This window comes from Netta rufina (genome assembly GCF_964035555.1).
Source record: "Netta rufina genome assembly, chromosome: 7".
NCBI classification, from domain to species: domain Eukaryota; kingdom Metazoa; phylum Chordata; class Aves; order Anseriformes; family Anatidae; genus Netta; species Netta rufina.
Window position 1 is genome coordinate 7,264,797 of NC_140130.1, and position 26,737 is coordinate 7,291,533.

The 26,737-nt window shown below is 39.4% G+C and overlaps 1 protein-coding gene across 4 annotated transcripts in view; it reads left to right on the forward strand.

Moving 5' to 3' along the window:
- Window positions 1-26,737, forward strand: part of PCDH15 (protocadherin related 15) — a gene marked incomplete at both ends in the record, with an annotated part of 362,472 nt that overhangs the window by 136,785 nt on the left and 198,950 nt on the right. For all 4 annotated transcript variants that reach the window (XM_084290012.1, XM_084290010.1, XM_084290013.1 and 1 more), the window contains 2 exons: window positions 5,719-5,831; window positions 19,399-19,605. In XM_084290012.1, the coding sequence (XP_084146138.1) occupies window positions 5,719-5,831; window positions 19,399-19,605 (320 nt within the window). The remainder of the gene's footprint in view (window positions 1-5,718; window positions 5,832-19,398; window positions 19,606-26,737) is intronic.

A 26,737-nucleotide genomic window follows, 5' to 3' on the forward strand; every position in this document is an offset into this window, starting at 1 on the left:
CAGAGAAAGATTGACTGGGAATGTGGAAACCTAATAAATTTTGTGGTTAGTGGGATGTTTGAAATTACTGTTTACCTATTTATGTTTAACTGTGATGTAGAAGTTATTCCAAATGGCTGCATTATTTTTTATTTGTTCAGATTAGATTCAGAAGTTTCTGATTTGGCCAATGGAGCAACATAGCAAGCAAAAGGAGAGAGACTTGTCTGTGCTCGTAGCTATGTTGCAATGCATTTTTTTCATTCACAGGTGCAGAGACAGTAGTGTAACAGATTTCTACAGAAAGGCAATAAGAGCAGTTTCCTTCCAAAAGTCTCCTGTCACAGAGCAACTTAAAGGGTCTTACTGCATTCAACTTTAATTTGGTGCCTGTGAGCTTGCATGCTTTCTTTCCCTTGTGGCTTTTTTGTTGGTTGGCTGTTTTTGTTTTTAGTTGACATTGCTCTTTTCTGGTCAGAGAGGGGTGCAGTTGTAGCAAGAGTTCAGAGATAGATACTTCGCTAGGGGACATCTTTTATTCTGCTATTTATTTTACTCCTGCTACTTTCTTCTGTTTGGCATCTGTTTCAAATTGCTTAACTTGTATGATTTAATAATGGAAAGCCCTAAGGCGGTGGTTTGCAATTCCAGTTCTCCACCTGCCCTGTTCTTCACAGAGACTTAACACTGTAGTATTTTCCCTACCCTGTGTCTATCACGGGAGTTGAGAATTTGTATTTTGTGTAACTGCATCAGTTTCATGTTTACTGCATTAAACTGCAGCTATGTGGACTTCTTGCTGTGAAAGTATAAATTTTAATTATTAGCATACTGATTAGTTTTACTTGTCTTTAAAAAACAAACAAACAAACAGGATTCTGTATACGATAGGTCTGTTGTGAAAGGGGAAAAAAAGCAGGTTTGATGGATTGATATGTCTGTTATTTTCAGGACTATCTTCAGAGGGTACAAAAGAATGGCTGCCATACCATGCAGAGCTGGCCAATGCTTAAGGTCATAGGAAACTGTTAACGTTAAGCTTCACTATGATTACAAACAACACCACATTTTTAGGTGATTTTGACATATTGGACACTGTCTCCAAATGAATTGCTGCTAGAGAGCCGTCTTGTGGCTTACTTTGTTAAGGAGGTTTGTAAACATTTGTAGAGCAAATGCACCAAGTACTTCTATATGTGGAAACTGATTTGGTTTATTTATAAGTTCAGCTATTGACAGTTATGTCCAAGTGCAACATTTAGCCCGTTCGTTTAATGTTCTTTGAGTAACGTGCAAAGTTCATTAGAAGGTTTACTTAATAAAAATTGTGTTTATTAACATGTGATATTTTTAATGTTTGAGTGATTGTTGTGACCTGGAAGAGATAATTTAGAAACATGCATTATAGCAGTCTGATTTTTTTCGTTAATGTTCATTGGAAAGGCTACTCTTTTTTTTTTTTTCTCATTTTTGAGCCATGGTCTTCAGAAGGATTTCTCTTTAGTTTTTAAGTCCATCTTCATTTTGCCAGTATGCAGTGCTATTTATATTGTAGCCTTTACTGAAGAAAATTTTAAATAGTTTCACAGGAAATTAGGCCTTGCAGATATTTCTCATATGGATTTTCCCTTGCTTTAGATCTAAATGTAGTTCTTTATATGCTCAGATATGTCTTTTTTTAAACACTGGGAGGTCTGAACTGTGAATACAGAATGAGAAAATAAGCTACTTACCGAAATGAGATTGATTTTGAACTTTACTTGATTTGACTGAGTTCTAATGTGGTGGTTCTTTTACCCTGCTTTCTTCCTTCTGCTACACACCTATACAAGTCAAGTCCTGGCACATGCTTTGGGCACTGTGGATGTTATATATGAATTCTGCACATCTTTCTTGATATCTTTAGGATATATTGTCAAGAAGTCTTTCTAACAAAGCCCAGCATCACTGCAGTGATAAGTCGCTTCCACCTGATGTGGCCTACTAACCTCATCCTTAAGTGCTCATAAAGATCTCTGCCTGTCATGGTTTCAAGGTAACTGGCCTTTCAAGTGTCAGGTAAATGCTTCAGTGCTGCTTTCACCAAACGTCTTTCCTGTGAGGAGGGTACAAGTGAACCTCTCCAATTCTGAGAACAACAGGTTCCCCTGCAATCCATTGAAAAGGAGTTAAGAAACTCACTTGATGAAGAAAATGCCTGTGAAAGTTGCTACACATTCACGCGAGCATAGCACTGCCGAAGACAAATGTAACTTGAAGGTTAAGGTGCTTGTGAAATGAAGAAATAGCCCAAGCTCATCATTTTCTGCTTGCTCTGACCTCTGAGTGCAATCCTCTAAAAGGATATATCAAGATGTCTGAAAGTGCTTATTCAAGTAGTTATGGACTCGTACTGATAAAATTATAGAAGTTCAAGTCTTAAATATTCCTAAAGGTTCATTCTAAGATTAGAGCACTAGTTTCAGCAGAGTGGTAGTGGGGTTGTTGTCTTCTGTTTCAAGTATTGGCTAATGTACATGAAGAAAGTACTTCAGAAGAGAGAATCGAACTGTAATAATTCATCTCTTATGCTTTGATATCTTGGAAACCTGATGTTTGGAATTTTTTTAATGCACAAATTTTTGCATTCATTGACTTTAAGGAACTTTAATATGCGCGAGTCATTGCAGTAGATCCACACGGAGTGCCTGGCATCCCTCTGCAAGTAGCGTGTGCATTAGAAACAGTGTAGGACCCAACCCATCTTCTCAGTTGCTCTCATCTGCAGCCTTACCCCATTTTGTTCTTTTGTGCTAACTACATCATAACCCTGTGCTGCACTTGTTCTGCATTTACTACTCAGTCCTATTTGAAAGTCTACCCTGGGTTGCTTTTGTTGGTATTTTTAAGGCTTTCTTTTCTCCGGTCTGGTCTTTCAGAAAAGTCATTTTTTCCTTTAAATCATCAGCTTCTGGATTTGACCATGGAACTGTGTCTGTGATTTCTTCTACCAGCTTCAGAAAATTAACTGTTCTACTTGTTTGATCTTTAAACAGAGACAAAAAACGCAGCAACATGTTCAGGGATTTCTCTCTAACCCTGTAAGCTCCCTGATGCACAGCAAGAAGGTGAAAGCCTTCCTCAGCGCCACGAAAAGCACTCTTCACATTGTGGCCATTGTCCTGTCCTGCATGATCATCCTAGTTACGGCTGTAGTAGGCAATTCCTCCTTTCTCAAAGCAGTTCAGGCAGCAGCATAGACTGAGTGTTGCTCTGCTCTGTCAGGGTGCAACTGTTTTTGTGCAGGAGCAGTTCCTGGAAAACTTTGCTTTCAGTGTGTATGTAAGGCATCCTGGAGTTTGGAGACTTCCTGTGGTAGGCAGCACCTAAGCAGGCATTATTGACTAGGATTTAGGCATTATGTTATACTCTATCTCATATGTTATACTCTAATCTTTCCTGATTGTCCTCCTTGCTGTCTCCCTCCCCCCTCCCAGATTATTTTCTGGTGTCTTTATACAATGTTAGCTTTATCTTCCCTGCTGCAGATCACCTTGTGCCTCTTACAGCCATCTCCATCCTCACTTATGTATTTGTTCTCCTTCAAGGAACTCTGTTTTCTTCTTTCTTTTCTTCTTTATTGGTGCTTTTATAATTTTATCCCTAATTTCTTGATTTTTTCTTAACTCTCAGCATCAACCCATCTGAGTGCAGCCTCCTAAGAGTACAGCAATCTGTTATCTGCCATGTGCTCAGAACTGCTGCTGGATGCCTGGTGCTCTTAAAAAATTACATTTGTTAATTAGGAGTCAAAATTTAAAGGAGGGAGAAAAAGGTCTTAGAGTTAGAAACTCTGCATAAAAATATTTCATAGAGGTATATGGCATAGATGTATAGAGAAAAATTCACAGAATGTATGTGTGTATTTATGTGTGTATGTGTATATATGATTCCGTGATACCTATATATACAGAGACACAATTTAGCAAACAGTTGTCATATGATGAGGGACAAATTAAATTACTGCGCATGGGTTTGGGCAGTAATCTGTCTCCTGGGGTAGCTACTGACTTTCAAAAAGTGGTTTCTAATCATTCCACTTCGAAGGTGAACAGTAATAGCATCATTTATCAGAAAAGTAGTCTTTTTTCTGTTGAATCTTATAGCCTGTTATTCTGTGCTGAGGATTTGGCCTGGCAGTATTTGTCCTGCTCTCATGGCTGCTTTAAGATACAGGAATCCAGGAGCCCAGGGGACTTAGTGAGGCATTCATACTATCAGCAAAGTGCTTTCTGCCTCTCAGCTGCTACACCGCACTATGCCTAGACCTAAAATGACTCAAGATCTTAGACACTTAATCCGTATTTTTGTTTCTTCGGATCCTTTTAGTAATACTGCTAAGCTGTGAGATGCCAGAGTTCATGCTGTTACTAACAGCTTTGGCTTTCTGAGCCCTGCTCTGTTCAGGTCTGTGGTCTCAGCTCCCCAGCTGAGGAAAAGTCAGGCAATGAAACCAGAATAAACTGGGACAAGACATGAGAGTACAGTAGGTGGGTACAGCTTTCTGATACGCACACAAGGACTGAACATACCTTACTCTTTTAGAAAAAAATGTGGTATAGGCTGTGCTGTCAGGTAGGTAAGAGACTGCTGCTGAATGGTATCCTGTACTGTTGTCTTCATCCAGCCCCGGCAATTAACACTCACCCATTGCTACCTTTTTGCTTGCTTTATTTGAGAGCCACAGGGCTCAGAATCACTGTAGCTTAATTCTTACCTCCTTCTGTCTGCGTGGTCTTGTGCCAGAGCCTTGTGGCCTGAGCACAGTGCCCTGAGGACATACCTGGGCAGCACAGGCCAGGCGCAGTGGGGTCTCTGTGGGCTCACAGCTGCGCTCCGGCTCTGACGGCCTTGGCTTTAACCAGGTCAGAGAGTATCCTGGGAGCTCTGGATCAAGGCACTACTTGCTGATGATGAGTGGAAGCTCGTAGACATGGATAAGGTCTCATCTGGTGTCTCCTCTGATGAGAAACTTCTTTTCTTAGACTCATAAGGTGACAGGTACTGAAGTAATAACAGGAGTTTGTCCATGGGTACGAGAGAACTACAAGAGCCGAAGTATTAAAGCACCTATTTTAGATTGCAAAATCAGGGCTCTGTCTTCAAGCAATAACATGGATATCTCGAGCATAGTTGTAAAATCTTTACAACTTAATCACAACACCTCATGTATTTCCTTTGTGTATATGTTCACATGCAGAACACTGTATGTAGCGTTGTTTGTTTTGTGATTAATGTCATGATATGATACCTCAAGGGAAACTTTACTTCAAAGCTGAAAAGAGAAATCTCGGTTGTATGTTTAGCAAGTTGGATTTCAGAAATGTGGTGGGTGGAAGATGATTTGCAGTGAAACATCATTTCTCTGTATATCCTCTTAACTGATTACATGTGTGCTAATCTCCTGGAACCCAAGAAGCTGAATTTCCACCAACTGCAGGTGTGTGGGGGCTCCTGCTGTTATTATCAACTATTTAGGTATTCCCAGTTGAGAGGAACCTTCATGATTAGAGGGAGTAAGGAAATGATGTTATTAAAGGCATACTGTTTATTGTACAATTAGGCTACATGTACACATTATGCAATGTTTTATCCTTATAGTAACAGGATTGGGTTTTGTTCTTTTTGTGACTTATGAATAAAATGCATTGTTAAACTAAATCTTTCAGACTTGTTCAAACCTCAGTGTCTTTTTTACAGGTACTCCTGAGGATTATCCACAGTATTTCCATATGAATCTCACAACAGCTGAACTCACGCTCCTGAAACCAATAAACAGAGATTTGCACCAGAAGTTTGACTTGGTTATTAAGGTAATTTTGACTGAATTCTTATTTCCATATGCTTTTGAAAACTGCTTAGTAGCAAAAAGCACTAGAGAAAATGTGGTAGAATCCTGCTTGTCTTTCCTGGATTATTTTCTTTTTAAACCATCAGGCTTCAGTTACCACCGTCATAAGGGATAAGGATGTGAAGTACTTTTGAAAAGGGAGACAGTCATGTTAGATGCATTCTCAAGACAACTGAGTTAATAAAAAAACAAGCATACATGTGGTATCCCGCTTTTTACTAAATCAGTTGTCTTATGAATGCATTAATTCTGTATTTCATGTTTTCTCCAGTTCACATTCCATGTTGGAGAATCTCATAGATACAGATAATTTTCTGATACTGGATATGGGAGTAAGGATAACAGAAGTCATCTCACAACGTTGTAGCAATTATGTGTTTTTTTGGTTTAGGGATTGTTAAGAACAAGAAAGCTTTTGAAAAACACCCAGCACTGATCTCATTCAGCTTCTATTGCTAAAAAAAGCATAAACCACTGCAGTGGTTTTTTTTTTCAGATCCTGCCATTGATGAGGAAGGTTGGTGTCGTCTTTAGTATACACCACTCTCCTTATTTTTGTAGTCTGACTTGGTAACTGCCTGCAGTTCTTAGCTGATCCTGGTGATCAAAGCATGTATCAGTTAGCTGTGAAGAACGTGTCTTGATAAATGGTCTCAAAACAAATCTTAATCTGGTTACTGAGCCCCATTTTTGCAAGCAAAGAATAATTTCTGTGTTCAGTGCTTTCTTTGCTGATGTAACATTTAAGAGGAAAAGAATCAGAGGTGGTGATATGAATGTTTAATTGCTTAACATGTTAAATACAGAAAATTAAGGATTTTACTTAGAGCAAAATTGTACAAAGATATGAGGTTTGCTGCAGGAACTGTCAAAATCAGTTCAGTAAAGATGATTTCTAATGACTGTATACCATCAGGCCAAGATGTTTGTCATCATTCTTCAGGAAGAATCAGAGTATGATTTTTCTTTCTTTTTTTTTTTTTTTACCTTCAGAGAGGAAACAATAATCACTATTTCAATCATTTGAGTACCGGGGGCAGTAATTGTGCATGTTTCTGCTGTTGAAATAAGGAGGGATGAAGGAGCATATACAAACATGGTGTGACAGAGCAGCCCGAGTCCCTTGCAGTGTCTGTGCCCTTGTGTGGCCATGCAAAAACAGTGTCTGGCTGCTGCCTTTGCAACTTGAAGGATTTTTTGCATTGTCTCTGAGCATTTATTAAGCACAGAAGAGTTGGGGACAGAGATTTGCGGGCACATCTCAGGGCAGCAGTTTGTCTGGGAAAATGGTAAAAATAAGTCTATTGATGGACAGATCCTTTATGTCTTTTCTGAGAAATGTGTCATTACAGAATGACAGAAGAGAAATAACAGTGCAACTTACAGGCATTTTGAGTAACTCTGCACCTTTTTAAAAGTCTATTGTACTTGTGCATCCAAGTACAAAGCTTCGTATATGCTTGGAGTAAAATAATTTGCAATTTGATTCTTGTATAATAATATGCTTTTCTGCTTTCTTCCTGTTGTGCAGTTCTGTTATCACTGGGACAGATGAGGAAACGTAAGGTTTATAAAACTAAATATGCTAAGTTACGGGTTTTATACCCTGTAACAGTTTGTTGTGTGGTGGTGGTGGTGCGAAAATTCTGCAGACTTATACAGTAGCACAATGCATCAGTCAAAAAATCACATACACTGGTCTGGTACCACATTCTGTGTGTGTAAATAGCAAGCTCCATTGTTAATGGAAATTTTTATAGTCATTATTAGGTTCATATTGCTGTGTTATATGTGCAGTCAAGGGGATAATAAGGAAAATTACCAGTCTGTAAGAGTGATAATGTGCCACCTGCTAAAATAATAAAAGTTTTAGTGCTATGTTTTTCAGGGACCTTTTGAACTGGTTTAACGTCTCAGATTTGTACCAAATCCAATCATCACATTCTTGTGTTGCATACTCTGAAGTTTGCTTTTCTCGCAGTGTTGTTGAACCTGATTCTCTTTTATCTGGCAGGGGATGCAGGGGCTGAAGGGGAGGTTCCACGTGTGATACTTCTCTTTAAAATGAAAATATGCTAATTTTGCAGGGCTCGCTAAATGTAATTTTTAAAATACTCCCTCTGATGTTGACAGAGCATTTTTTTTCTTCCAAAATAATAAAGAAAAAAGTGAAAAGAAAGAGACAGTTAAGTCAATAAATGATTATTAGAATGCATGAAGCAAGATGGACAGGAAATTGGTATGCTCATCTGTGGCATCAAAACTGCATTGCTGATGATTGCTTAATCCTCAAATAGGAAGACAAGTGAAAAAGCTAAACTTTTAACAAGGAAAGCTCTCTTTCAGCCTCCCTGCCATCTCCAGAAGTCATTTTAGGATAAGGTAGAAAAAATGTTCACCCTGCTGGGAAATTCCCATCAATTCTATTCATTGTTAAGCAATGAGGCCTTTACAAAATAATTTGTGCTTTTTGTGTATGCCATTTGAATTTCCGTATGGCAACTTCAATGCTGTCACAAGAAGCATGTAAACTTAGAGCCTTTAACTTAAAGAGCTTTCCAGTGTTGTTAATACTGCAACAAAAATTGTAGCATATATGAGACTCCCTTACTGCAAAATGCATAAGCCTGTGAATGCAGCCTTGCTTAAACATCTGCTGGGATTCTCAATAATATAATAAACCAGTCAAAACTACATTTCCTTAGCATTGTTCTATAGCTGCTGTCGTTCTCCTGGAGGTCAATAATTTGTAACAAGAAGATACATTGACGGTTTATTCTAAAGTAGAGTTAACTTCACATTTGACACCTATTTGCCTTTAGAAGAGGAGGTAGCTGCTTGGAGAGAAAGTTTGATCATCTTTCTGGAAAAAACGTGACCACTGAGGTATTCCAAGGATAAACAAAAAGTCCTAGCTTTTGTTTATTTATTTTACAGGCTAAGTTTTGAAGCATGAGAAATTTTTTTACAGCTCCAGAAAAAAATATACCCTAGATAACTGCAAATGTCTTTCCATACAGAAAATATGTGCATTTTTATGTAAATAGTTTTGAGTTGTGTTTTTGAGTCCTGGCAGATCTGTATGTCAGATGAGTGTTTCCCCTGCAACAAAAAAGTAAATTAAAGGCTGATGAAGTATATATATATATGTTTTATTTAGATAAATTTTATTTGTTTTGCAAGAATTGATTTTCTGTTTTTAATGGCACTAGAGATACTTGTACTGATGGCTAAAATACTGTGGGTATTATCACATGAGATGGAAAGACAGAGGGATGTTTTGTTAATCTCATGTGGACACATGGGTACTGCAGGTATTAAATTTATAACGTAGTTTGAGAGTAGGTTTTCATGTCATCTGTACAGCTCTCAAGCCATTACTTGATTGCATTTGTGTCGCTGGGAAGCATTCGTGTAAATTAGACATCTCAGTAAAAACTGCAATTAGATTTTAAAAATAAAATAAAATTGGAGGAATGGGGAATAAGCTTCCCAGTCTCAAGTCACATTTGTAGCTTGATTTTTATGGTAAGACTTTTCCTTGGTTCTGGGAGCTTTACAGCTCTTAGGGAGTAGGCCTTACAAAAGAACTGTTTTGTATCACAGTCGCCTGGTTTCTGGTGCCTTCCCAGCACTGCTGGTAACAGCCACCATGCAGCAGCTGGGCAGAATGTTTTGAAGAATATCCCTGCAGAATGTTTTCCAGATTTTACGTACCTGTCCCAAAATCTGTTTTCCCCAGCTGGTGGTTCAGTCAGACTGGCATTAACCTCGTGGCAGATAATACCATAGAAACAATTCTGTGTTGGTTTTGCGTTTCCTCGTTGTTTGTTGGTAACAGAAGGTCAACATGGTGTATCGAGCTGAACAGACTGTTAGAAGTTCCAGCACTACGAGAAAATTGGTTTGGGGTCCAATTTTTAGAAGGCTTTCTTTTTTTTCTTCTTTTTTTTTTTTTTTTTTTTTTTTTGTTTTCCCTCCCAAATGGGTGGTGGCATTTCTACTGTCTGTGGCTAGGCATAGGAGGTTTGGATAAGATATACTTGCTTAGGAGGCGTGTGGAGAGGCTGAGCCCTGCTCGAAGTCAAACCAAATTCCACCTTAATGACCATGGGTGGAGCTTGGCAGCAAATATCATCCTCCTCTTGGGAGCTTCCCTGCCTATTTCTTTTCTCAATGCTGTCAAGGCTGTTGTGGGCATGTTGCATTTTACATAAGAAGGATCAGACACAGGTTCAGCAAGGTCTTAGGACAAAACAGTGGACAAATGTTGCTCAAAAGGCACATAAAGGTCTGCATAGCTAAAACCAGCATGAAACAAGTCAGGAAAGATCCATGCTGGCCTTATACACAAAATGAGGGGTTCTGGCCTCACTCGGGAATGAGCTGTGGGTGTTTTAAGTGATAACTGAGTGTGAAGGTTGGCTCAGTGATCTGTGGCTGTCCAGCAACAGCAAGTTGAATGTTAGAAAATAATACAAAAAATGGAGAAGAGAACAGAGGAGGATCACTGTGGTACAGTATGGATCCAGGCTGTGTGTGTAACTGGTCTCTGTCATGGACAGGACAGAGCAGAACTGAAGCAGTTCTGAACCAGGACAGGGGGGAAGACACGTATGAAATACACCATCACAGTCCTGAGAGCAAAGAGGAATCAGTAGTTCCCTCCTTGTGCAGTGCAAAAGCTGGGAGTTATCAAAGGAAACAAGCAGCTTGCAAGTTGAAAGCAGGCAGAAGGAGATCGTGCATCTCCGGCGGTCTGTCTGCGGAGGCCTTTGACAGGCAGCAGTGTGGGGCTGGAGGTGGACATGGGCTCAAGGGGAGGTGAGGCAGGGCAGCTTCCTGGAGGAAAAATCCATGGAGAAAGTGAGAGAACTTCCCATTTAGGAATCTGAGCTGCTTATGTTCTGTTCTAGGCCTTTTGTATGTGGCTGCTGCTTGCAAGTGTGATGTCACTTGCAAGTGTGATGGACTGCTGTTAAAGAAATTGTGCCAAGTATATGGGTTTTGTGACTTAAGTCCATAATTCTGACTTTTTTCACCTCTTCAAAAACTTAATATGTGCAGTGTTTGGTAGTTTTTGTAATAATGTCAGCCTCCAACTCTTCTCATCCTACTTTGATCTCTTGACTCTGTGTATTTGTTGATCTTTAGTTGTTATCTTTGTTCAGGGTGGATCTCACTGTCCCCCTTTTCCAGTGCATCATAAAAAATGTATTTTCCTGCACTTAAGGATGCATGCTTATTCTTCTTTGTTTTTCTGAATTTTACAATGGCAGCAAATAGGAATTTCAGCAGGAAGACTAAAGACTTATTTATTTGGTTTAATCAGTATGAGGAATAAATTATAGCTATACATGTATACATATAAATATGAAGACTTCTCAGTTTGAATGATGTGTGAGGGCTGATGCTGATGAGAACTTTAAGAAACAGAGAAAAAAGAACCTTCACGGTGTTTGCTATTGAACTAATCTCTAGAAAGTAACCTATATGGGGGAAAACCCATGTCCTCCTAAGTTATGACTTTCGCTTTTTTCTCCCAAATTTCTCTTTTGTGGAAAGTGGAAAATAAAATAAAGCCCACGTGATAAGTGTGGTTTTCCAAAAATGTATTGCCCTTGTTCTGGAACTGCTTTGTTTTTGTCTTTCTCTTTTGAAATACAACAGAAGATAGTCTCCTCTGTGGTTCTGACACAATGTTAGAGGCATCAGCTATAATGGGAAACAGGGTGATTGCTCTGCCTCAAAATAGATCATGAACTGAACAAATGAGAGTGTTTTTGTACTCATGGCGACAGATTAGAAAAAGAATGGAAGAAATGGTTTTTCATTAAATAGTTGCTCAATCCACTTCCTGACAATGATGAAATCTACAAAATCATTAGTTTGGCTGAACTGCTGTGCATCTCCTGTAGGTATTAAGTACAATAACTGCTTCTTAAATTGGCTTTTCAAATGTTCATCCCTTCTGTGAACTCAGTATTCAATTACTTCTTGTTGCTTATTGCTGTTACACAAGTGTACCTAGTCCAAAAAAATCTGGAAATTTCTGTTCTGTTTAAGGTGTCCTTTTTATCAGTCTTGTGAGCAATAAAGCGATGAGAATTCTTGTAGAAAAGAAAACCTGAGTGCAGGGTTAGCAATTGTGATTAAGGATAGGTGAAAAAAAAAAAAAGTTGCAGGAAAATTCTTCAGAACCTTTCCAATATATCAATAAAATTCTTCATATCGTGGAGAAGGCAGTCTTCTCCCAGCATTGGCACATACGCATTGAAAATACATGTTTGTTCTTGTTTGGCAGCATCTCAGCATGGTAAATGTTTTTCCTTGCACTTAGAGCATTAAATCACAGATACACATTAGACAAGACCAGCAACTGTGAGTGAAGATTGACCCTTAAATTATGTGTCATTATGCACAGAGCAACAGAAATATTAAAATCCATAAATGGTAAGCTCTGTAATGGTTTTCATTTACAGAAATAGTTGCATTTCCTCTCTGCAGTAAACAGGCTTTTTTTTCTTTTTTTTTTATTCCATCCATCACTTACAATTTGGCATAATGACTTTGTAGTTGGCATTTTCTTTTATTATAGGGAAGGAGAAGGTTTTATTTTGTGGAAAGATGGTCAGCTGTAAGTATTACTGTTCATTGCACTTACAACATTGTAGTCTGATACTGAAGTCTCTTACCCTTGACACATGAAATAGAAATGTATGTTTTGGGTTTTTTTAAGCATGCTGTCTAGACACATTATGTGCCAATATCATTTCACTGTCACATGACAAGCTTCACTGACAGTAAAGTCAAATTTATTCTGTGTTCTGAAGATACTTGGTACTGCTTGTCCTCAAGCCAATTTTTAATCCATTTCAGTAGTTCTTTCCTTACGCTGTCCTTTCTGACCTTGTACATTAATCCAGCATGTGATGTACAATCCTTATGGTTACCCTATATAGAGAGATAAATTATGTTCCTAGTTTTACCTTTATTTCTCAATTCAGTCATACACTTAAAAGAAAAAGTTTTCCAGAACTGACCTTCTTTCTCTGAATCTGTACTGACTGCTCCTTTTTCAGTTACATTGGTTTAAATGCTATATAACGTTTCTATCTTCTTCACAGCTTGAAGTTAAGTTTGAGTGTCTGAAGTTCCTGGGCTCTTCCCTTGTTCTTGTGTTAAATATAAATTGCGAAGTGGCCTGCCTGCTTTTCTCCAGTACTACACCTCTTTCAGCAAGCTATCGCATGCATTTGCCAGAGACTTTTCCTTCTTTTGCTGTATCTAGTGAAATGCTAGGGTATAACCAGCGGCAGGGAAAGCTCAGAGGATTTTGGTGGTCTTTGGAAAGGAGGTGAGCACAAGATTTGGAAGGGATTACGGCAAGTGAATTTGATGTTTGTGCTTCTCGTTGTGAGAAGGTACATGGACCAAAAAAACAACCCAGCTTACAGGACACACACAGATGGCAGCCGAGCCAGCAGTGGTGCTTTCTTTGGTCTCTACTGTGGTCTCTGGTAGCCTGCTGGGGGTTCTCTCTCTATTGTTCAGGTTGGTGGTGTCTAGTGGTAAAGCATGGTTTAGTTCATTTTCAGGCTGCCTAAATGGATGCATCAGTTCTAAAACCAGTATTGCCTTCCAATAGCACAAGAACATTGCTTGTTTACTTTCAGAAAAGCCAAAGGTTGATTTTCAGATATATTGTGATTCTTCTTCAAGTATAGTTCTACTTTTTTTTTTTGTTTGCTATACATGGATACTTAAATAGGATGCAGTGGCAATTTTTTTAGTGTAAAATTGTATGCATGATGGTGCAGATATTTTGTAAGTTTCTTCTCAGTCTTAACCTCGAAAGTTGGATGTCAGTGTATAGATACCATTATTGTTGAATCAGAAAAAATAACAGACAGTGTTATTGTATGCAATTATTTCCAAGTAAGCCACGAGTTTTGCATATTTTTAAAAAAATCACTCTAGATACAGGATGAAAATTTTAAGTTATATTTATCTATCAAAGAAATTTTCCATCTGCTGGTGTGTATTTCATAAGTGGTAACAAAATTAAGTTCAAGTACATTGTTTTAAATTATTCATGCATTTCCAATGCTATGTCCTGCAGAGAAAAGAAAAAAGAAAAAAAAAAAAGCAAAAAAAAAAAAAAAAAAAGCAAGCATGATTCAATCACAGTTCACAGTTCTGAAGAAACAATATCCAGAAGCCAACCTGGTTGGTGTAAATTTGACAGGTTTAGGCTACAGACATACAAAGGAAACAATGTCTAAAATTGGTTTTGTTGAATAAAAATATTAAATTGATCGGGGAATTAAGAGAATTGTGGTAGTAAGGAACAAATTACTTTGGGACCTGACTGCAGTTAGAAAAGCTTTATAGGGAAAAAAAAAAAAAAAAGACAAGACTGATGGCTCTGATTTCAGCAAAGCTTTTGGTCATACAGCATATGAAAAAGTTCATTTTAGAGGACAGATTGTTGTGGGCTTTAAGAAAAATTCTTAGGGCTGACATTAATGTTAAGTTGATTATATCCCTATTATCATTTCTTCTTGTAGTTTTGCGCTTTTCTAAGTCTCAGACATTATTGTTCCAGTTACTTGTTAGATGGTGGTAACCTACCTTTTTTGGGTCGGGAGGTTCATGATATGTTATATTCTTATTTTAGACACTATTTTCAGTCTTATCATCATGGTGGCAGAAAGAGAGGCAACTGTGATTTTTTTTTTAAATTGTGGAAAAACTTGCTCTTCTGCGGTTGCATGTGCCAGATGACAACAAATCAAGAACAACAGAACAACAAAGGGATATGGGAATATCCTGTGCTGCTGCTTCGAATGTGCTCATGTTACCTGCTGCCACTGTTTTTTTTTTCTTGTTTTGTTTTGTTTTGTTTCTTTTCCAGGTCTAAAGATTGTGTGTGATACAGTGGGCATTTTCAAGGGGAAATTGTAGAGAGGCGTTTTGGCCTGTTAAGGGTTGTATATGAATGGAAGAAGACAGAATTCTGATTCTGAGTTTCACAAAGGTTGAGTTTTGCACTGAGGAAGGAATGATCCTTGTGAAGCAGGATTTAGAGCAACAAAAACGAGATCCCAGTCTGCTCCCAGCACTGTTTCTGTAATTTCTCAAATTGGTATTTAAATGCAAGCCTTTATAACTCATCTTGCTGTATAATGTCTAGAGGGGAGACACTTCAAGGTAACCCCTTGTCCTGGTTTCAGTTAGAACAGAGTTAATTTTCTTCCTAGTAGCTGGTGGAATGCTGTGTTTTGGCTTAGGATGAGAAGAGTGCTGATAACACCCCAATGTTTTAATTGTTGCAGAGCAGTGCTTATACTAAGCCAAGGACATCTCAGCTTCTTGCTCTGTCCTGCCAACAGGCAGGCTGGGGGTGCAGTAAGAGCTGGGAGGGGACAGACCCAGGACAGGTGACCCAAACTAGCCAAAGGGGTATTCCATACCATCTGACGTCATGCTAAACAATATATAGGGGTGGCTAGCTGGGGGAGGGGGGCCGGACTGCTCGGGGTTAGGCTGGGCATTGGTCAGCGGGTGGTGAGCAATTGCATTGTGCATCACTTGTTTGTACATATTATTAGTAGTGGTACTATTATCATCATTGTATTATTATTATTATTATTATTATTATTATTATTATTATTATTATTATTATTATTATTATTATTATTATTATTATTTTCCTGTCTTATTAAACTGTCTTTATCTCAACTCACAGGCTTCACTTTCCATTTCTCTCCCCCGTCCCAGAGAGGGAGGGGGGAGGGTGAGCGAACGGCTGCGTGGTGTTTAGCTGCCGGCCGGGTTAAACCACGACACCCCTCCAAAATTTTATTCTAACCAGATATCCTGAAGAAGCCATTCACCTTTCCTCTCCTCCTGCAAAGAAACCTCATCCCTTCAGGAGATACGTCTGTTCTGTCCAAATGCTAGGTGACGGGCAAACTTTTTCTGTTGACCAGAGGAGATTTTTCAGAGAAACGGTGAATGAATACTGAAATAACTCATCTCGTCATGGACACTGTTCAAATACTTGACAGGCCTTCACAGTTTCTTCTTGGGTTAGTTGCTGCTATATGTATAGGCTATATGAAATGCTGCTGTTAAATAGCTAACAGAACTCGTTTCCTGTATCAGTCCTTTTACTCATCCCCTCCTGCAGTTTACCTGCAGGGGTGGATCACACTGAGCCTGAACGTTGCCACCTGCAGCAGCATTTATCAGCACTGTGTCCTCATCAAGACCTGCAGATCTGCTCCCTCTGGAGAAAACATCCACCTACCTTTGCTTTCCTCAAGTCTCTGAGAGCTTCTTTGCCATCAGTTTGTAGGTCTGGCTTCTATTCTCCCACGTTGCTCGTACATGTAGCCCATCACCCCAGGGAAAGAAATGTTCCATGTGTCCCAGCTGCTTCCAAGATGCTAAGTGCATGCCTGTCCCCGTGCAGCACTTTGCCTCAGCTCCAGCTGCTCTTCCCCTTATTGGGATCAAAGAGTGGAGAGCTTGAAAAGCGTGGTGGGCAGGGCCTGGGGCCGAGCAGGTAGGGCAGTATTTCCTCTGTGCTACTTCTGTCTTGGTAGGGGATGCCAGGGATGAAGCTGAAGTAAGTTTTAGCTGGGTTGGAAGAGTTGGCAGACATCCTCCTAGGAGGTCAAGGCTGTGAAATAGCACTGCTCAGAAATAACAGCTGAGGCAGAAAGGCTGCATAACCCTGGGCTGCTGGCTGGAGAGGCTGTGGGAATGGAAGACGGGCCAGCGAGGTAAAACAGGATCAAAGCTGGAAGAGAAATGGTAACTTCTGTATGGCAGATCAAATAAGGCTGGGAAACATGCGTCTGGCTGCTCTGCTGGATACATGAGCCATAACCACCTGGATCTATTTAGTTATTTCTATTTAGGCTTTTAAAATTCTCTTGGCAGATCAGTTCCCCAGTCCTGTGGAGGAGCAGCAACGTGGAAGCATCTTAGATAAACTGCAGGCTGTTTAGTATTCATGCATTTTATGACAGATTTTCTGGATTGAGCATGCTTGGAGGGTTGTACAGAGATTCAGTGCAGAAGTCATATCCTTGTGAATCCACAGAGAAGTAGGAACCCTGAGTGTAAGCAAAGGTGACACTGTTTTCTGTCAGATGCTCCTCTAGGGCAAAGCTGTACTGGGAGATGGCACTGACCCTGGGTGGCGTGGGATGGAGAAGATGGGCCCTTCCAGCCCTGCAGAATGCAGATAGCTGGCAGAGTCGCCTTTCCCTGCTCCATTCCTCTGCAGCTGGGTGCCTGCAGCATGTCTGGGTGCCCCCCCGCCTGCCAATTTCCCCCGGTACTTGGCCTTCCTCCAGTGGCAGTGAGCACAGGGAGCAGAAGTGGTACAGCAGGAGCACCCTAAAATCTTGCCTCTGCATTAGTCTCCATCTGGAGGTTGTTCTGTTGCCAGAGGCAGTTTATCTGAACAGATCCCTGCTACCTCGACAAGAAAGCCAACTCTGTTTGTTGATGTTCCTGCAGATTCAGGGAGTCTATAGGAGTGCTTTAATTTCCCCTTTCTTCTTGGGAACTGCTTAATCTAATGCTTTGAATAAGCGAACCTTGTTGCATAGAACACCCATAGTACCTAACAAATATATACTACTTAAGTGTATCTAAACATTTATGACATGAGTTATTTAACAATTTTCATATTTCATCCTTCTATTTTTTTTTGTTCATCTAAAGCGTCTAAAGAAAAGGGGGAAAAAAGTAACTATTAGAGACAATTATTACTTTAACTGTTGTTTGAAGTTGAATATTTGTAACTAGCATTTTACGAACTTTTTTTTTTCAGTTCTCCATTTGCTTTGTTGGACTACCATTATATGTAAAGCCCCAAAGGAAAACAATTGGTTATCCATGTTTTCCAGTGGCTTGAAACAGAATGCATCTGAAAGAGGCCTTGTAAGGAAACCATCCATTTGTTTTCCCTTCCAGAAGTGAGCTAAATCTTTTCAAAGAGGGGAAACTTTTATTTGATCTTTTGCTCTTATGAATATCAGGGCTGATTTTTTAACCTGTATCTATGTACCATAAGGATCAGAAAATGGATATTTTTCTCTATGGAGTTTGTATTATGTACTTTGTGTGGTTCAGAGCAGTTCCAATATAAGGTGTTATCACTAATCTGTAGAAGCAAGTCTAAATGAGGGTTCAGCAAGTAGGTATGTCTGATTAGAAAAGTGGTGGCTTGCAGAAATATTACAAAACTACTGAGAAAACATTAAATAATATACACTGAGAGTTGAGTGGGGATTCATCACTTCCTTTTTTTTGTTTAAGGCACAACCTGCTGGTGCTGCAAGTAATGCATGTTGCTGGTTTCAAGCAATAGGAAGGGGGCTGTGACTTTCTGAAGGGATTAGCTGCCAAATTCTGCCCAGTTCTCTTATCACTGTTGGCCTCCCCATGACTTTGACCAGTGTACCCAACCCAGTGAATGAAAAGGAAAGCACCCACAAAGCTTAAATGCTTTTCAGTTGGAGTGCCTGCTGAGGAAGGAATCCTTTTATTTGTGGTTTTGGACTTGAGGCTCTAAAATCTAGGGAGCCTGCATCCTTCTTCGTATTTAACCACACGTGTTTCAGAGCACTATGTGGGCCTGTGGTACTGGGTGGTGATGTGGTGGTCAGGTGGGGAGTTCCTCTTAAGCCAGGGTGGGTTCTATGCTCACATAGGCTTTAATGCAAGGTTGTTACTACAACGACTGAAGCTGATAAGAAGAATGGGACCATCTGTTCTTTGCATTTACCTTTTTTTAGCTTCTCTTTATAGTAGTGGCAAAGAGCATACCTGTCCGTTTTAAAGAAACTTGCTGCAGTTAAACTTTTTACTGTGAAGAGCCCTATTTTTTTATGAAGTGGAACGGAGTATTTAGTGGTGTTCAGCAGTAGGTCTACTTATAAAATAACAGAATCAGATCCACATGCATTTGTTGCTTCTATAGCAGACTTTCTGAGATTTTCTCCTGCCTACAGGATATTATCTTAGGTAAAACCTATCAATTTTGACATGTTTCAAGTTTCATCATGTACTAACTACATCAGTTACTAGAGTACTTCCCAGAAATTTTGGTGACTTTATTTTTTTTCCTTTGAAGTTAATTTTAATTCAGTGGGGAATCAGTTTCAAACTATATCTCAGTTCAGTAAGTTATAGATTTATAGATTTTCCCAAACTCCTAATACCAATACTTTAAGGAATCATTTTACATGTATTCTATAGCTTTTGAGTTTCATTTTGACTGCTTTAAAGATTAGCATGATGGAGACTCTTCTTGCTCTTACAGCCCAGCTAATTTGTGTTTGGTATTTCTTTTCCTGACACAAAGTTTCATGGTGGGGTGATGTGTATGATGTTACTCATGTGTGTAACTGGACTGCAATTCTTAAAAGTAAGCCAATGCCAATTAGTAACTGTTCATAGTTTTATTTGGCTGAGACCTTTAGACAAATGAGTTTGTTTTTTAGGCTGAACAAGACAACGGTCATCCTCTTCCTGCCTTTGCCAATTTGCATATTGAAGTCCTTGATGAGAACAATCAGAAGCCTTACTTTACCAAGTCTACATACGAGGGCTTTATCCTTGAATCCTCCCCAGTGGGAACAACGATCTCTGATAGCCAGAATCTGACTTCTCCATTACAAATCACAGTGTTGGACAATGATGTGGAGGAGGTATGTTTTTCTTTCTTATACGCCTTCGTACTGGTGTTTTTTGTTTTCAGTGTTTATTTTTTTCATATTTTTATGGAGACAAAGCTCTTTCGATCCAGATAAAAAAAAATCACTAATTGTGTGTTTTTTTTTTTTTCATTATGAGTTCAAAAGGATTTTAAAGTGCTTCCGAACTGAAAACAAATAAACAAACAAACAAAAAACCTGTTTTTGCCCAGCTTTACCTAATTGTGTACTGTTAAAATTAGTGGATGTATAGTGTGAGTCGGGAAAAAAAATTACGTTTTGTGAGATGAATGGATATGCCACAGGGTATGGGGAAATACGAGACAGAAGCTCAGAATGGAAGGAATAGGTCATTTGGATGAACCAGAAGGGGAGGAACAGGAGAAAAGGAGGCCAGAAGTTCATTCTGTTCTTTTCTGTGCCCATATTTTGATACTAACATTGCTTATGGTACAAATGGAATGTATTTGAAAAAGCAATAACCAGGTAATAGCCATACCGAGTCTACATAGCTAAGTTTTCTTCTGGTCTCACCGAGGTTACTGTTATTGTGTCTTTTTTCCATTGGCATTTCTTTTTCCTCCATACATTGTTTCTCCAGCAGTCACCTTTACTCTTCTTGTTTGTTTCTGTTCTTCTGTTCTCTTGCTATATTCAGGTACCTCATAAAAGCTAAGTTCTATGCATGGGGTTTTTAGCAAAATAGTATATGCTACTACGCTTTAATAGAGCTCTTGACCTGATGTTCTGCAAGCCATCTTCTGTTCTTGAAGTTTCACAGTTGATACAGGCATATTCGTTAGTTTTGAGGAATGCAAGGGGCCAGTTTCACTAAAAGATGCTTTCTATAGCCTTGTCTTCCATCAAGTAATTTGCTGTCCTAAAACTCTGTTTTAAAGCCCAAAGTAATGTAGAATATGTCCTATCTATCCATTAAAATATCTCACTCAATTCATGGGCAATCACAAAAATCACTTAGAAGGCAAGCAGAAATAGCTGCTGGAGATGGATGTCAGGGGCTGGAACAAGCACATGTGGCATCAACAGCTGGCATTACAGACAACTTCTGCTGTGTGTGAAATACTCTTCTGCAGCAGTGCTTTTGTTAAAATCAAAGCAGTTCTCTTGTTTGACCAAAAATGTGGTATTTTGTAGGGATAAAAAAGGTGTTAGCATCGGGTGTCTGTTTATATTTACAGCAATCAGTGTGATTCATAGTTGTATAAAGTCTGCTTGTATAATGTATGAAATCTGGTTTCCCTGAACACAAAAGAAATCCAATTGTAAGAATTAATGTCCACAGCTAAATCTTTTTGAAGGTACTAATTTGGGAGATTTTCTCTGAAGGCTTTTTTAAAGGCTATGGTCTTTTAATTTGGGAGATATTCTGTGAAGGCTATTTTAAAGGCTATGGTCTTTATGTGCGTTACAAAATATGAGGCCATTTTTAGATGCCTTTTGCCTAAGCAAATTGCTGTTTTGTCTTAACACACACCTTCATGAAAGTGCTGGTAAAAAACCTTTGGTTCAGATATGACTGGGCGTAGAGACAATTCTGGTCATCTCTCTAAAAGGCTCTTTGTTACAGGAATCTGGAATTTCAGGGCACCATTTATGCCCACCATGTAACAAACCTGTGACCATTATAACTTATGAAAACTGTAAAGACAGACTACTAATCACCTGAAGGGTGGAAGGCTGAAACAGAGCAAGAGTGTCTGTGGGGCTTATGGACTTGCACATCAGATGGGAATGGTCCAAAACACAGAGCAGGGATTTGGGCAAGCTGGAGAGCTGGTTGTGATCCATTCTGCCTGGGTTGCCTCACTGCTGGCTTGGGAGGTGGACGGCCGAAAATGGTACAGAAATATGGCTGTTCCTCCTCTCACGTTGTGCTGCTGGCTGTTCTCTGTCAGCAAGTCCACCACTGATCCTGGAGCTGTGAGATACCTGCCTCAAGGCATTGTAGCTGCAGTGGCCTAAGAAAATCCCACTGTGTGTACGATTCCACGGTGGTAAGTGAAGTCATCTGGCATGGAATGATGAGGGACTGAATCAGTGGTGCTTGAAATAATTCAAAACTGTTTTAATTGAAAAGAGTTCAGTGTCCAAGTTCAGATGCTTGAATTTATTTGCATTTTTGCACATCTGCGTTTGTTCTGGATGCTCCTGGTAGATGACATTGTTATACTCTACAGGAATGGGAGAAAGACTTTGATGCCAATTACCTCCAGAGCTTTTTTAGGTTAGTAATTAAGAGTGCTCTGATTAACCTAACTTTACCCTGGCAGTTGCACGGTTCTAACCGTTCTAACAAGATGTTTAAGGCAGGTTTGATGACAGAAAGTTCTTTGATGTATCTGTGTACTACATCGTACAAGAGATTGAAAATTAAGATGATTTTGAATTTTTAAATGCTGAATTTGGACTGCCTCTTCGAATGGGTCTGTAAGCACCAGGTTCTTAGTGTAACATGTGATGTTTTTATACTCCCTAATTAAAAATATTTAATCTCAAAAACTTCTGGTTAGAAAATAGCTTTTTTTTACTTTCAATACACTACATAATGGGGTTTGTAATATAATCCTGGTTCTCCACCAAAAGTGTTTTTTGTTATTGATGATGTCAGTTATGTTGAATGACTTGAGTTTCCAGGGGGTTCACTGAAATTTTTCACAAGCAGTTTGATGTCAGGGCTCTGTGGTCTGTCATTGTGCCTTCTCCATAGCCCATCAACATGTTCCCATGAAGTTATCTCAATATTTGAATGTTTAATAGGGTGGTTCGTTAGTATACATGTGTTTGTGTGTGCTATGAATTTCAACTTGGATGTGGCACAAATATTTATATTTTAATTGTATTGCTATTAATAATAATAATAATAAATCTATCCTTTCTGGAGCAGAGATTTCAGTTGGGAGTGCTAACCTAACTTAAGTAATCTGTGTCAAGTTTATTATTCTTGAACATAAGCTGCTTTATGCAGTTTATTAAAAGTTGTTAAATATTCCCATATCTCAGTGTTAGTAGACCTGAAACTTCATATCTGTAGGAAATGACCATTCAAGAGCCCAAACATATTTCATAGTGAACTTATGTGGTGGATTTGCACTGATGGCTAGCTAAGCTCCAGCATGTTTTTCTCTCACTCTTCAACAGAACAGCAGGAGAAAGCATGAAAAGAAAGTTTATGGGTTGAGATAAGGACAGGGACAATCGCCCCCCAGTTACCATCACAGGCAAAGCAGATGCAGCATAGGGAGATTCATGTAATTTATTGCCTATAGCTAGTGTCAGACTAGAGCAGTGAGAACTAAAAGCAAACTAAAAACATCTTCTCAGTGAGGAACCTTTTCCTAATATCCATAAGTTAATGAAAATCTGGTCAATGCACATGACACCAAATGCAGTATAGCCAGAAGTATCCTAGCCGGTGTTTGTTAATTATTGAATAAGTTTAATATTTCAGTGTTTTGTGATGAGTAACTGCCATAGCTTCCTGGACTATGAAATGATGTGGCATAAGGTGCTATTGCTGCCTCCTACTGTGTGGTGGACAGTTTGGGACAACTTGCTAAAGGTATTGCATAATAAATACCTGTTGCTGCTCTTTTGTGTTCATTCGCTGCAAATAGACTAACCTGTTAGAATATTTCTAATGCAAATTGAATTACAAATGAAATTTAAAAGGAAGCAAGGTCTTTTGCTCAAGCATTCAAGTGCCCATGTGCCTCTCCATAGCATAGCAAAACTGGCATTTGCAGATGTGAGTCCTTAAATTCACTGGATCATTTGCATTTATTTCTTTGTCTGCTTAAGTTCCCTCTTTTGTCCCTTTCAGATAGTAGTGTTTTCTGGTTTTGCCAGAAATAAAGATTTCTTCATTGTTAATTTTTAAGGCGGTAAAGAAGTAAATAAACAACCCAAACAGATTCTGTGGGGGGAATTTGAGGGATTCTGACTGGGAGAAGCTGTTTAGACAAGTGGAAAAATGTCACAAGGTGCTAAGGTGTGTTGACGCGTTTTTGGTGTGTTTGATGGAGCTGTGTCTCTTCACGGTGCCAGCTGCCTGGGCTGTAGGTGGTGAGTAAACAGATGGATAGATTGATGACTGGAAGAGCTTGCTTAAATGAAGACACCAGGTAGATGACGACACATCAGGTAGAAAGATTAAAAAAAAATACAGTATAAGATTTTTTTTTATTATTTTTTTTATTTTTTTTTAAAAAAAGGATTATAATAGCACATTTATAAACCTTGTCAAATTCACCTCTTAGAAATTAGGAATGTTGAAATTAGGAATGTTGAAAGATGATGTGAACTTTGTTTCTTACAGGCTTTCCTTGGTTATCTGTGGTTAGTTTGTGGTCTGCTTTGTTACAGTGAAATTATCTGGAAAGATTTAACATCACAGGCTAAACATTAGTTAGTTAACCAATACTGCATTGTGTACTGCAATACATTATAGTGCAACCTTCCTGCATTCATTTTAAAAGAAAAAAAAAATGCATCTCAAGAAAAAACAGGAGTAAATCACAGGAAAGGAAAGCTTACTTGAATAGAATTTCTGAAATACAGGCTTAGTCTAAAAAGAGGAAATCTTAAATCATAACAACAAACTTTTCTGAATGATGAGAAATTGCCAGCATTCTTTAAAGAGTGGAATGTAATAATAAAGAAAAGTCAATTGTCTGCAAAACTGTCATCCCAGCAGGTTGTGGAGATCGGTGAGCCTGATCCATACCTCTCACCATCATCAATTAGCAGTCCTGCAGTTCCCAGTGCCCTACATTGATTTGTTTATATCATGGATTTTTGTTTTGCTCCCCTCCTGGACTTTCAGGCACTCGGACTGTGCTGCTCTTGTCCCGGTGCCTTGGCTCAGTGTGGTGTGGCAGCGAGGCTGGGGAGTGAGGATTTCTTGTGCCAGGCTCAGCCCCGCTCACCTGGATATGCAGCAGGAGGTGTATTTTAGCTTATGATTGCTCCCGTTGTGAGAAACACTCAGTAGCCAATAACTTAGGCTCAGGCGAGGATCACAGTGAAGTAGTAATTTATTCGCGATTGCAATGGCGGGCGCCCCACAAGCAGGAGAGAGCGCATCTACTAGTTCCAAAACACAGTTTATATACCTTTTGATGGCAGGACCCTCCCCTGTTTCCCCACTGAGTGGGTAATCCAGATTCACAATCTATCTGATGCTTCACAAACAATGCATGGCCTTCAGTCACTGGCCTGTTAAATTTCAAATTTCTTTTGACATTTTTACTGCTTCAAGTGGTAATGTTTCTTCACTTATCTGACTTGACTTGACACCATGATTTTCACCTAATTGTCCTAAGGAGTCTGATTGTCTGCATTTTACAAGGTCGCCTGCTAAACTTTCTTATCACTGTAAGCATATCTCAGTACCACATTCCCTCCTTCTAAACAATGTAACTCTGCAAAAACAACATTTCTATTCCCACAATTCCCCCCTTTTCTTTTTTTATAAACTGTTGATTTTTGCAAAAACTCTTTTTATTTTTATTTATTTTAAGTGTAATTTGGTAAATATCTTCCTGTTCTTCACTTTCTTTGCTCTCCATTTCCTCTAATATCATTTTATCTGAGTAGGGTGGTGGATCTATGGTCATTTGTTTCAATAATGTGGTTTCAATTAACCGCTGGACAAGTCCCCTTACACAGGGGATAATGCAACAGCCAATAGCTGTCAAAACTCCTGCTACTATAATTGAGGATGTAAATATGGACATTACCATCCCTTTCCATTTACCAAACCAAGATTTCAACCATCCTGTGATGGAAGTGTCTGCTCCCGAATTTTCTGCCAATTCATTGGCAAGGGTGGTAAGCCCTTGCAATGCTCTTGTTCCTGTGCCATCCGGGGCAGTATTGTTACGGATAAAAGTACAACGGTTGCCCAGCATCACGCATACACCACCCTTCTCCACGAGCACCATATCTAATGCTATCCTGTTTTCCCAAGCCATTTTGCTGATGGCATCTAGTTGTTCAGCGATTCCTCTCATCGCATCCTTGGTATAATTGATGAATCTCTGCTGATTATAATAGAAATAATTAATCCAATCCACATTTTTATTGATTGTTACCCACCAGAACAGTAACTCAAACCCTGCAGCAATTTAATTTCTGGCTTTATGTTCATCCGGAACTCCTCTAGGTACCCCAATAGAATCTATGTATACTCTATCATCAAATGATATTCCTAAGCCTCCTTTACTTCTTCTGGGTATTTGTGATGTTTCTCTTTCAAATGCCAGGGTGAAGGGTATAGCTGATTGAACAAGTGCACAAGTGCCTTCCCAATTAGATGGTAGGGTGGACCGTAAGATCTTCCCTCCACCGTACCACCAGAGATCTGCCCTGGGGATCTCTAGTCTTGAGCAGTTTCCCATCAAGTCCTTGGTAGCACAAGGCAAATTCTCCCAGATGCCAGGTAGCACTCACACCCTGCCGTGAGAGGCAAGCTGTATGGTTACCTATAGCTGTAGAGAATGCAGGGGGAACCGTGATATTGTTATCATGCAAGAAACAGCAAAGAGAGACTTACAGGCCTCATTTCCCCAGGCAGTCTTTTCTTGGTACAATGCAATCATACATCGCATCCCTTGGGAGTCTTTGGTCCACCCCCATGGGAAGGGCACTATCTGGGCAATCGGTCATCCCGAGGCACAAGCATAGCAGTAGCTACGGTTGAGACTCTGGACAGTATATTTGACCCATTCTATCCAGGCATTCACATCCCCATACCCTGTTTGAATCTCAAATGTTTGAACTGCCACATTTCAGAGGGCCTCCTGTTTACTCTCCTGTTTTCTCCTTGAGTTTCTCCCTTTCTCTGATGGCAATAGAGGATTGTTTCCATACAGCTATTCTCAATCTGGCTGTTGTGTCTCTTCCAGTTATTTGTTCTTTCTGCTCAATTGTCATTGGGCATTTAAATCTCCACAAGCTAACACCTCACAAGCATCAAACGTGACGGCTTGTGGTACATAACCCTCTGTCACAGTCACCCATATTTTGATGGGGTATCCCATTTTTGCTATTATCTGGTCATGCCTTTTCCAAGTTACCAATTGACCGAGGCCTTCTCTGAGGCCTA